This window comes from Chelmon rostratus, chromosome 24, assembly GCF_017976325.1.
Source record: "Chelmon rostratus isolate fCheRos1 chromosome 24, fCheRos1.pri, whole genome shotgun sequence".
Lineage (NCBI taxonomy): Eukaryota > Metazoa > Chordata > Actinopteri > Chaetodontiformes > Chaetodontidae > Chelmon > Chelmon rostratus.
This window is the reverse complement of record NC_055681.1, coordinates 12,102,064-12,115,407: the sequence shown is the minus strand read 5'-3', so window position 1 is coordinate 12,115,407 and position 13,344 is coordinate 12,102,064. Positions and strand designations below refer to the sequence as shown.

Below are 13,344 nucleotides of genomic sequence, written 5' to 3'. Positions count from 1 at the left end.
TGTGGACAAATGAAACAGCCTTACGTGTACTGGTCAGGAAAACTGATCTATACTGCACGTTGCCATGTTAGGTATCTTGACCCTACTTACACGACAGAGTGGGAAGTTTGGGCTGATGACTTCTGTGAGAGTCGCACGGAGAAGACGTGTTATTCTCGTTTAACCAGCACAATGTAAGTGAAGAATTCTGCATCGTTAACTGCAAATCAATCAGCAAAGTAAAAGCAAAAGTTTTCACGACATAAATTGTGGTAAACTGTTTTTAAATCCAGCACGCAGACAGACATGATTGACCCAAATGCTCTGCTTTTAAGCTAAAGCTTACCAGTCCTTTAAGTGACGTTTGACAGTTGGTGCTTTCGGAGAGAGTGTGTGTTGTGTGTGCCGACTTACGGAACATGGTGTTGAACTGCTGCGGGTTGAGGTTCCACTTCCCCCAGGGCGTCTTGTGACCCTTAGACTGGGCGTAGTGGGCGTGGTTGAACTCTGGTTCCGTCCCAAACGAGTCCAGCACCCGCAACATGCACCTAAAAAGTCACAGAAAGACAAGAGTGTTAATGGCTGCTCCATGCCAGAAGCACAGGCGCATGTGTGATTAGTTACTCAACATTAACACCATGCCGTATATTCCAACGAAGTTCGCTTTGAATCTTGTGAAATCAATAAATCCCAAACACTGTTATAAATCATGTCTACACTAACAGACTCAGTGTTTTATGTGCTTGATGCAAAACTGTTCACACCTTCTGCACACAATTACAGTTACAAAGAGAAGCTGAAGTAAGTGACTGCACAGTGCCTTTTCCCAAAAATGCTCAGTTTATCTCACAGTATTTCAAGAAACAAGCCTCTGGTTACTTTATTTTACACCAATTTAAACCTCACCAGCCTGAAGACCAAAACAATTACCCAACCTGTTCGTAGTTGGATATTACTGTATAGAAGCTACAAGGCTTTAGCACGAGAAATAAACACAGCTTTATTTTCCCAAACTGTGGGTGCTACAACAGCTAAAGATGAGTTATACATGTTTTTTAATGCTTTAGAAGCCCAACTGAGGTTTGCTAGCAGGATACTATGTTGGTATTCATAAACAAGAAGCTATGTCAGTTATGTGAGCTGCATTAAATAGAAAATAAAATGCAGTTTATCTTTTAGTGTTTACATCATGATCTAAGAAAGAGATTAGAACTAAAAAAAACTATTTTTTAAGGAAGATTTTTGAAATAACAAAAAGCCTGCATCTTTTGTTGTGTGTTTCAAGTGAAATATATATGTTCTTTGGTTCAGGAATTGTGTACAATATGTGGTCTGCAGCAGTGATTTGTTTTTTCATTGGACTACTTCAAGTTTTTATTTATATGAGCTATTATTGTTTGATTATTGGTGTGAAACTAATAAAAAAATCTTTCATTAGTGTTGTAGCATTAATGTTTAAGGCATGTAATCTGAGTTATGAGTGGCTATGAATCGGCAAATAAAAGGATTTTTAAACACAGTCTTCAAGCAGCTCAATACAGGACGATGAAACCGCAAGATGAATGCCTCCATTCTCAGACTGAGACTGAAATCCTGTCCTGTGGAGGTGTGACGGCGAAAGGACACCGTGGCTGACTCAAAGGTCACAGCACAAGATTAATTAGACCACAACCAGGAGAGGGAACAGTATATATGCAGAGAACCGCTCACTCGTGACCTTAAACTCCATGTGCTGCATTCACTGACTCGCTCATTGTTACTTTTGTAGATACTGGTTTGCTTTTGTCTGCTTTGTCCTGTCCTTCGGTGTCTACATTTTTCCATTAGGAGTGCAAAGGCCCAATGAAAGAAAGGAAAGCTAATATCAATCTGTTGACTTGGCCAGAAATGACTAAATCTATCTCTCCCTCTCATGCTATTAACCTTTTTTTTCTGTTTCTCACGCCAACTCCTTGGCTCTAACTCCTCTTGACTGCAACTTCTTTTATTGGGCAGAATAGTATTTTCTTGTGGGTAAATAAAATAAAGCGACTCCCACTTTGGGTTAAGGTAGAACAGTCAGCATTAATCATAAAGTGAGAGGAAGGAACCAGGTGTAAACAGACGTGCATGTGTATACACACTCAGTCTCACACACGCAGACATCTGCACCTAAAAATTCTCCCTCTCTCGCAGTGATGGTCCCTCCGCCCAGGCAGATGCTGTGCAGCTGCCTGTGTGAACTGTGAAAGGCCCTGGGAGAGCAGAGAGCTGGGAAACACATCCACCATGAGGAAACTTTAGACTGAAAGCAGAACAACAACAACATGCCCACATGCCATCTCCGCTGGCTCCGGAGAAAAACAACCTTCATCTGTCCCCAGTAGATATATCCTCCACAGATGGGCAAAGTGTTGTTGGAGCCATAACATGATGTAAATATAGCTGCAGGGAGGCTTTCAGCACATATTCGGAGAGCAGTGCGTTGACGGTGGGCGTTATAATGTGGCAGGAGTTGAGGCTGTTCAGCTCAACAAGTATGCACTTAGTAACACTTGCTGCAATATCACAGTCGAGCTGGTTTAAGTGGGGATGTTGCTGTCAAAGTAAAAGTGTAATTTCACTATAACTTAGTCCACCTGAAGTGATCCCAAATGGATAATGTATAACAATGGGTATGGTAAAGAAGGTTTTTTTTTCCGGTTGTGATTATTTCCCATGTGATGTCGGAATGGTTCCATGTGGGTCATTAACAGTGATATCAGGTGGGGACTCCTGTTTTCGATGAATCTACCTGAGGCTCTGTCACATGTCTGCTCACCCCTGAGGCAATACACGACAGATGGATAATAAACAGACATATGAGTTAATGATGTGGCTATAAAAGGAATTCGGCTGAATTACTTCCAAACATCAGGTTTTGGTTCAGAGCTGGGAAAGACACTCTAATATGCTATTGATTATCTTACTGGCATTGTCATAACCTGAAGCACCAGATGGTTTGTTCCACAGAACTATCTGGGAAACAGTTTGGAAAAGAGCGGGTACTTTCAACAATAACTTGGCAGGTGATTGGATGAAATCGGTCACTGCCTATCATGGGCTAAGTTCAACTTCAATCAGATCTACAAACCACAAGACTTTGGAGAGTGAAACTCTTGCCAAAGCCAGTCAGGAGAAGAGCAAAACCATCTTCTCCATTGAGAAATGCAAGTTAGCACCTGTGCTAACCGCTTTAGGAGGTTTTTGAAGCAACAGTAGCTAACAGAAGTTCCTCATAGGAACATACATTGCAAAAGAAATAACAGTCTGATATTACGTTTTTTCTTTTAATAATGTACTATTATATTAGGGCTAACTAGCTACATGGATTATCAACTGGTAAGGATGCCGTCTTTTTATCTGGGAAATTTGACAGATCTGTCACCGTTATCATTATAAACTTCATATGTGCCGTACTACAATGGAAATCTTAACAAGCGTAGCAATAGTGACTAAGGGCACTGTGGCTGAATATGGGCTCAATTATAGCAATTCTCTGCCAAAACTGTCCAAAAATATTGGCTTTTACATGTTACCACTTCATGATGTGCACAATCACACATCCGTCAAAGCAAGTTGTTGCCTTGACAGCGCCACAAACACCTCAACGACAGAAACTGCGGTTGTACAAAAGTCAGTGACATGAATCACACGCCCACACAAACCCACATACACGCAAGCAATAGATGCAGACAGTTGTTCTTGGCAAAAGCAAGAAAAAAAGACAGAGATAGAGGAGGGAGAGGCCAGATGATGAGATCAAACTTGTGGAAGGCACGTAGCTGATGACTAATTTTTCATTTGTCCTATTTCATTTCTGCACTACTGTCCTCAACAACAAATGTAGAACTGGTTTACACTGGCATATTTTCAGCAGCCTGGCTGATGCAGATGACAGTGCCTTGCCCGATTAAGTTATTGGATGAAAGGATTAAATGAAACAGAACAATAGGGCAACATTGGCTCCAGTTTATACCCAGAAAACAACAGCTCAGAGTATTCCCATTCCTCTGGAGCAGGATGAAACACAGTGCCACAGTACTCTAAGACAGATAGCCAGAAGACTGGGGCAATAACAAAACACATTAATCACAAGCAGGCCTGACAGTTTTGGCTGCTTTGTCCCCAAACACCAAAAAATAGCCCGTAAAAAAAAGGAAACAATAATGACACAGTTTATTGTTTGCAACAATTTTGGGTCTGATAGGCAAACAAGGCTAGCGTGGTCTGTCTTTTCCTGCCTTCCTGTATGACAAATACAGTCCAGAGAAGAATGAGATGGTTTCACAAAGGGATTCTCTGGCCACAAAAGGCAAGGAATTTAATTCACTTATAGGAGACAGCAAAGTAAAAGACACTTTGGCAGAAAGGCAACACGGGAAGACTAAGTTATATTTAGCGTAAGAGGAAAGAGCGGAGAAAAACCTGCATTCTAGGTCCTCTTTCACAAAGGTAGTAGAACGCGCACAGCGACATAGAGGGCTCTGACACAAGTCTTCACTAATGCTCCGAGAAATAATGCAGAAAATAGCATCTGGACCTTACATTACGCCTGAGGCTGAATCAATTTCCTCAGGGCACAAAGGGAGCGGATGTAGTTTAAGGTGTTATGTCGCAGACAAACAAAACCTGGTGACAAGCAGAGGAACCAGCGGGGCCATTAGTGCCCCCAGACTTATTGTTCCCTCTCTTTTCCTGTCAGTCGGAGCTGATGAGAGCTTCTTCAAAACAAACCAGGAGGGCCTCATCCACAGTCCTCAGCGGAGCAATCGGAGACAGAATGGACTCAGTGGGTGAAAACATCACGAACGGCGGACGCTGCTGCGGCCGTTTGGGAAATTGTGGTAATGTATGAGCAGAAAATAGACTCATTGTCCCACCAATAGCCAGACAAGCCAAAACCCAATGCCCTTTACGCATGTGAGGGAAAGCCGTTAAAGTTGGCAGTGGCAGCACAAGGTTAGAGAAGTGTAGAAATGGCTGAATTCTCCGAGTGGCTGACATGATGATGTGAAGAAACTGAAAGAGTGAGGCCTTGCTCTAACACAAAAGTGACTGTGCCAGATAATCAACCGTCAAAGGCTCAAGCAGAGAGAAAACTGTGGTTGTATAGGGAAGTTTCCCAGTGTGAAAGCATTGGAGGGTTTGAAAGAGAGTGCATGCTCAGCAAAACCTCCCTAAATGAATAAAGTTAAAGATAAAAATCAAATCACTGCAGCCACCAAATTCACATTGTGTTGATTTGGCAGGGCCTACAAAAGATTACCTCATCAGATAATTAAGGATCTCTGTTCTTGCTTTGGTTTTGCAGGAGTAAAATAAAAAATAAAGTAAAATAAAGTATTTTCCCACAACATTAAATAGTCATGACTAAGTTAGCAACAATCAAATTTAAAGTTTGGACAAAAACTTGATACTTGATATATTAAGTTAAAACTCTAACAAGCAGCTGACTCATAATCAGAAGCTGATTGAGGACATGACTTTTCAGGTAAAATAGAAATGTACTTACTGGTAATGGACCCAAGAAGGTCCCAGCGTCTTCTTAAACTGCGTCAGGCCCACAATGTCGATGTAGATGAGCTCAACCACTTTGTCACCCTGCGTCGGGCAACTAGACTTGTTACCCATGACCTTGCGCATGATCCTGGGAAGAAAAGTTTGGAATTAAAATTGACTTTAAAACAACAAATGTAAAAAAGATAAAACAAATCTAAACGTTCAGTCTGCTGCTGTACGTTATTTGTTTCTGATTTTTCTAATCAGTAAGCATTCACAGATTTTCCAGTAAACAGACACTTTGGGAAGATCATTTTGTTCACTCTGGTAGCACATGAAAATTTAAGACTTTTGCATATAAATATTCAGTCCAGTGCCATCTACAATTGTTAAAATATACTGGTATTTCCAGCCACAGCATGTATGATCACTGGCATATTTGATCAGGAGGCACCAATCTGTTCTGCTACACAGCAGTGAAGAAGTATTTGTACAGAAGCCGAGTGTAGATTATATAAGAGGATGTGTGTTTATACTATGTGTGTTGATATCCAAACTCAACCCCAGTCATGACCTTTCAACATTAAAAATGGATTTACTTCCTGCCTTACTGCATATTTGTGCTTTTGAAGGGAGCAAAAGAAAAGTATGATCCCTGACAAAGTGAGGACAAATAAGGGAGGCTAGAAGGCCATGTCAAATAGCATGCACCCGCTCGACAAGGGGATTTAGCTGGCCAAAAACCACTGACATAACCTGTGCAAATAACATGAGAGCTACTTTTGTTTACCCTAAGTTGAACCTTGAGCAAATACTGAGCCACTCAAACTGGATAAAAAAGATGGTAAACAAAAGGTGCTCTGATGTTAGGTCCTGTTCAGTTGCGCACAGCTGCACCAATGCAGCAAGAATCATGCAAAACTGCATGCAATCGAGCAACGATTATTATTTATACTGGCTGTGTTTGGCTTGAAAGAGTATTCCGCTGATTTAGCATTACACTACTATAACACTGTCAGACTCAAAGGCAGTTCAAAAAATGATCAAAATCGATGCTGCAGAACCTGAGATACTGTGTTTTCTATTCAGTGCATTCTTCTTCCTTGTCAAAGCTTGGCACCCACATCACCCACAATGCAACTCAACCACTAACAGCCCAGTCCGAGGACTGGACAGGTTTTTCTTTCGGCCTTGAGCTGCTGGCCTCCAGCAGAGACTAGGAGCAGCCTATAGGGGTCTCAATTCTTTCTAACTTCACAGGCCCAGATTCTCAGCCTCTTGCTACATCATTTTAGGCAATTTGTCAGATGTTCCTACATATTACGACTCCTGTCGACTCTGATTAGAGCAAACACTAAAGAACGTTGGATGTTCTGAAATCATGCATGATTCACTCCTGCAGTCGCATGCTGCCTTCAAATGGGGTCATGTTTACCGTGTTCACGAGAAGAGTCCATATGAACGCTCCTCTTGTGATATTCACAACCTCTGAAGTGTAAATTTTGTGAAGGCTCCGAGTGCACGGGTTGTGATGTGTTTGCTTTTCAGAAATGGAAACGTCAGCAGGGAAATTCAGTTTTCAGGGGATGATGAGTTAACATATGGTAATTTTAGTCACGCAGGGTTTTTCTTCGGAATTTTATGTCTCAGCAGCAAATCAAAATTTCTTGGAAAGAAAGAATGACAAGAGAATAACAAAAAGTCTCTTGGCATCCATGTTGCCACTGCCTAGCAGCTGTGTTCTCACGCCTAAATCATTTGAACGGTGAGCATATTGTGTACATGACTTCCCATGCCATAACCACTAGTTCCATTTGAAGGCAGCACCAGCCCAGCTCATAACAAAAGGATTTATAACAGGTACATTTTCTTAACATTTCATACTAAGTGCACCCTAGAAGGACAATTTAGAGAGCACTTAAGGCATATAATGGTAGTCTGTGTGTGGCACTGACTCTTTGAGCTCAGCCAGCGAGGCTGAGATGCGAACATCGTGGCCCAGCAGGTACAGCGTGGTTATGAGGTCGCTCCATTGGACCAACTCGCCCAATGGGCCACCGCTGAAGGCGTTTTCTGCTATTTTGAAGCCCGACTCCTTGGTCAGCAGGCCCAAGTGCACCAGGATCTGATGGAAGGGAAAAAAAACGAATGGAATTAAATAACAAATAGATATAATAAAATAAGTGTCATTACAGGAGAATTTAGTATTTTTGAAGAATGCCACAATTTACACTCCCTTTGCAGATTATTGTAGGAATAATTCAACAAATGCTCAATGTGAATGTTGCACACATGATAAGGGTTCCCATTAAAGCAACAAGATGCAAGAGAGCATAGTTTATAGTGCTTTTAGAACAGCGAAGGGGCGGAGTGCCTATATCACAGTATCAAAATCACCTCAGCCTTGTGTGGCTTCTTGCTTTCAGAAAACTACATAAACCTGGAGAGGTTTCATTAAAATATACACACAGCAAAGAAAAACACAATAAATTAGTTATAACAAATAATTATTCTTCCGCCAAGAAATGCAGTTCTTAGCCTTTTAGTGGAATGGTTGCCAAGCAACACACACTCACACAAAGCACCACACAGAAGCAGTGGAAAGTGAGTGGGGTGATTATTACCATTTATCTGAATACCGCATTAATGTGCAATTGTTGAAATAGTGTTTAATTGTGTTAGCACTCCTCTTTGCTGGTTTAATTGCGTGGTGCCAGAAGCAAGGATATTGGCCCAGCATCTCGTTGGGAGTTTGGGCATGGATCTGACAGAGAGCCTGGGTTAGCCTGAGTTTGGTGACGGTTTCAGCGCACCAGGTCTGAAAACACTCCATCTCTTTCAACCATTCATGCACGCTTAGCCCAGCCTGTAAATTAAAATTCACAACAAAATCTGACATTTTGAAACAATTTGTTTGGGGCAGTAACACTGAAGGAATGCAGCCACAGGTGGGTGTTTGAAAAGATTTAAATGGGAAGTGTAAAAAACATGCTTATCCTCAAAGGGGACTGGGAAAGCAGTTTCACTTTTTCCCCTGTACGCTGTACACATGCTGAGAAAAACACATTCAACTTAAGTGTGAGCGCACGCACGCACGCACGCACGCACGCACGCACGCACGCACGCACGCACGCACGCACGCACACACACACACACACCCACACACACACACACACACACACACACACACACACACACACACACACACACACAGGATGATTTTCAGTGGCTGAAGGGAACACAGTGTTCCACAGCAGGAGTAGGAAGTAATAGCATGCTTTGTTTGAAGTGGCCGACACATTTTTCATTGTTGACAGCCAGCCCCAGTCCCAGAGCACACTACTCGGGGATTAATATGTGCGGATTAATATCCAAGAGAGATTAGCGGCTGAAATAAAGACCTGGCTTTGAAAGTATCTGGACTAAGAGAGAAGAATGCATTTTGTTTAATTAAAGAGAGTGAAAAACAGAGAAGTAAGGAAGGATAGGTAATATGCCACTGACAGATGGACAAAGTTCTTATGTCTTGTATTCTCTGCTTTGCATCAGCACCAAGGTATCATGGGAATGTGAATTATTCACAAGGCCGGTGGAAATTGTGGAGTACATTATTCAGAGCTGGGAGCTGCTACCAGCTTGGGACACAATGGAATATCCATGTCAGTCCTTTCCCACCACCACTTCTTTCCTGAGCAGCAGGCTACAAGTGTGAATGCGTGTGTGTGTGTGCATGCGTACGTGCGTGTGTGTGTCTAATGCATGTGTTTCAACAGGCTGAAAGCTAAGGAGAGGTGTTTTCAGGAAGTTCTTGAGAGCATTATGTTCCTCTCACTTTTAGGCGGAAAGACATTAAATTTTAAGATAATAGCTTTATTAATATTCACTTGTGATATTTTGTGTGAGAGTAGGCGTTACATTCTCCCAAAATCTAAATTTGGAATTATTATCCATTATCATTATATCTGCTTGCACCTATTTCTGTGGCTGAGCGTGTGTTTGTTGGCTGGTTAAAGTAAAACAATTTTATATGGTAATCCATCACCAACAGATTTATTACAGTAATTAAGCCTACAGTATTTTCGGCTCAGAAGGGTTTTTCATTCAATATTGACGTAACTAATGTTTGGGGAAGCAAGAACAATAGTTTGTTTGGAATAAATGCAAAACCTGAACGTGAACAGCCTGAATATAACAACACAAAAAGAACTGAACAAAAATAGATGTGCAGTGATCTGTGATGTGCAGCAGATTTAGCCACCAAAAATGTCAACAAAATGCCAAACGCAGCTAGAAGACCGTCCCTTTGCCCGACTGAGAGCAAATCTCACTCAGTTTCTCCTGCGCCATACGATGGATTGCATGTATTATGCTCACCTTCTTCCTCCGACGCCGGGCCAGGTTCTGCTTGGCAGCCAGCGAGCGGATGGCGCTGACCCACGGCTCGGCCATGCGTTTGATCCTCAGCATCATCCAGCGGAACTCCTCACGTTGCGACATCACACGGTAAAGCTCCTCAAAGCTGGTACGGATCTCCGCCTGCACACAGTCAATGTGCACAGTGATACAGTCAGCATCACCCCATACAGTGAATATATGCTACTACTGAACAGTGTGTTCCTTCATCTGTACACCAGATAATATTAGGCTATTTATTTTAAAGCTATAAGACACTGTAACATTGTGTTCAATTTGTTATCCTGTTGCTCGCCACATTATCTGAGATAAATGTGTTTCTTTCAAGTGCTTTCATCCTTTCTGCTGCTGCTGTGACGCAAACCAGTGGGGATCTTGAAAAATGTATCTAATCTAATTTAAAATTGCAATATTGACTACTGCACTTTCCAAAGGGCTGTTTTCTTGGAGGGAGGCCCTTCTAGAATTGCTGTAATGAAAGTGAGAGCCTCTGCTCCAAGTCAAACACTGCATGCTTAATGATAAACCTTATATCTAAACTGCTCAAGTCTGATAATTTACCATTTAAGAATGGCAGATGGATTAAATGGATCGAGAAAGGAACGTAGGGATGGGTTGCATATTTATGATTGAATGAATTTTCGATGCTTAACATGTTGCACCATTTGTCAATCTCAGTGTGTCCTATTTCTTCCAAGAAATCTCTTTATAATCACTGACGCTGGAGTGCTTCTGTTGCGGTGATATTAACCGCCATAAACTGTCAAAGACATCTGCAGAGGAAATTATACATTGAGGGCACAGAAAAAAAGTGCCTTTGTACTGGCAAAGTGTGTATGTTTGAGAGCTCTCCGGAGAGCAAGACATCAAACAAACCTTAGCATAAATTTGTACAGTAAAGCTGTGAGGAAAAGAAAATTGTGGATTCAGAAAGGCATCGTATTTATGTTGACAGGAACAACAAATACAGAAGCATTCAGAGCGCCTCGATGTCACGAGTCAACGTGAGCTCTGGCTCTGTTGTCTGAAAGGGGTGAATACATCAGTCACACCTTTAATACCTCATTTATAAGACGGCTTTAAGGAGGAGAGGAGAGAAAAACAATAAGGAAAAATGAAAGGAAAAGAGTGAAGAGGTAAAGTAAAATAGTGAAAAAGGAAAAGAAAGAAGTGGAAGCGAAATAGAGGGAAGGCAATGACAGTACCCAGTATGGTCACTTTTTAGAGAGCCAAATTAAAACAGTTTTTATGAGTAACAGTAGGCTGCAAAAAGGGGCAGTATGTCCAAAGGTTTATTAAATGAGCTGTGATGGAAAACAAATCAAGCTTTGAAACGCATGTGTTTTACAAAACCCATCCTGTGTTGCAAGACTGGTGACTAACTGGAAGCCAAAATAACGTAACACAAAATACAGAAATGAAACTGCGGTGACTGCGGGACACATTTTCAGGATTTGTAGTGTCACGCCACACTTCGAGTGCAGCACAGAGAAGCTATGGTGAAGATATTCGTACTTTTGTGTATTTCGGGTATTGAAATTCAAGCACTCGTGGACAGCATGAATAGAGGAAAGAGAAGCAGTGAATGGGACAGAGCCAGCGAGAGGAAGACAGAGCGAGCGGAGGAGAAACCACAGTGCTATTACCAGCTGCTAAGGTGGCTGAAACAAGGCTGTTGCAGGGCATTAGCATCCCTCATCACGACAGGAAATCACTTCCGCAGACTGAACCTATTAAAATCTGGGCCTGAATTAAAATCTCCAAAGCCTGTCAAATGGCATCTACCCACCACCGAGGGCTCAGTGCCGTTGATGCATCCAGAGAGGGGGATGAAGAGTGCTTAATATTGATTCACCCGCAGCACAGGGAAGGGGGAGTGTTTTCGAGGAGCGCTGATGCCGTGGCCTGTGCGCAAGCCAATCGGCCCGGAGAAGCGCTATAAGTGGGATTTGAGTGAGCTGCCGCATTGGCAGGGATAGTAGATCATTATTCCAGATTTGTCCCAAGGTCCCGTCACTCCGGCTTTGCTCTGTGAGAACTGCTCGACTCTTTTATGCCATCGAGGCATGTTGACTCTGTGGATCGGCCTCAGCCCGCTTGTTCATTTTAAAATAACATACACACTGCACCACTGCCATTTGAGTACATTTTAAACAATTAAATATTGAAAACCATACTGCAAGTGATTCTTGGAACTAAATATCCCATTAAATGGCATTTTCTATGGTGTCTCAACATTACACAGGATGATGGAGTGGGACTTAACGCTGAGAGGGACTCAAGTTAAAAATTTATGCTAATGGAAAAATGCGCTGTCACAAAGTCTGGAGTTGTCACAGACACATACAAGCCTCTTTGAAATTAATACGTTCAAGCCACTTGGACCACAACCGTGACACTTGAAATGTAATATGAAACCCAAACACGTTCCTGTTTTGTAAAAAAAACATAGTGTGAAGAGACCATAGGCGGTTTTGGTACAAGTGATGTCTTGTGGCGAGAGCCCTCGAAAGAGCAGCCGGGGTAGCCGGAGTGTCCGCTGTGTTCTTAGTTTACGGTCAATGGAAGCTGTCTGCTGTGTTTCTCACCTGTCCCCTCCTGTCTATTTCTTCATTCAGGGTCTTTGTCCTCCAGGGCAGGCGAGGACACCAGTTCTCCACCTGTCAAATCGAAAACACCTTTTTAGTTTGGTGAAAGTCAGAACACACACACACAAAAATATAAAGCAACGGAGATGCGGGTCAGCAAAAGTCAGCTAATGCATGCTGAGAAACTGCTGTTCCAAGTGAGGCCTTGTTAGAGTCATAGGAGGCCATTAATAAGCCCACAGCAAAACACTGCCAGGGGTGCAAATGTCTGCTGAGCCGCAGTTCATTTGATGATCATCATGAAGTGCTGCTATAAAAGACTGAGGATGTTGTAACGCATACACACACGTCTGAAAACGAACACACTCGTTTTGTGCTGCGCAACTTGGAATAAATTTTGAAGAGAAAACACCTCTGGAACTGCAAGAAGTGGGATATACGAGGAAATATTAGTTACATAGTGCAATGCTGAACAACAAGATCAGAGACTGAATGAATTGAAGTTGACTGCTGTAAACAGCGAGTATTATGGGTATTACTGGCTTCTTCAGTCATATCTTACTGCACTACATCTGCTCCAATCCCTTTAAAGTCGGGAAAAATACAAAACATACTCAAGCAAGGAGGCCAATGTGTTCTTGTTGCACTGAACAGAGAAACTTTTAAGTAATTTATATTCATCTTTTAATTTTTTAATTTTAATGTCCTCCCTATGTGTGTGTGTGTGTGTGTGTGTGTGTGTGTGTGTGTGTGTGTGTGTGTCCGACAAAACAGTGCCACAAAATTTCCTTTCGGATAAGAGCATTTGTTTAAAGTCAAACAGATAGCACTCATTACTGACACT

The 13,344-nt window shown here is 42.1% G+C and overlaps 1 protein-coding gene across 1 annotated transcript in view; it reads right to left on the bottom strand.

Moving 5' to 3' along the window:
- The window catches only part of mgat5 (alpha-1,6-mannosylglycoprotein 6-beta-N-acetylglucosaminyltransferase), an 84,246-nt gene that overhangs the window by 31,960 nt on the left and 38,942 nt on the right, over positions 1 to 13,344 (bottom strand). Inside the window, exons 6-10 of the mRNA XM_041966419.1 lie at positions 12,501 to 12,572; positions 9,874 to 10,035; positions 7,455 to 7,624; positions 5,513 to 5,647; positions 394 to 527 (exon numbers count right to left, since the gene is read on the bottom strand). Coding sequence (XP_041822353.1) covers positions 394 to 527; positions 5,513 to 5,647; positions 7,455 to 7,624; positions 9,874 to 10,035; positions 12,501 to 12,572 — 673 coding nt within the window. The remainder of the gene's footprint in view (positions 1 to 393; positions 528 to 5,512; positions 5,648 to 7,454; positions 7,625 to 9,873; positions 10,036 to 12,500; positions 12,573 to 13,344) is intronic.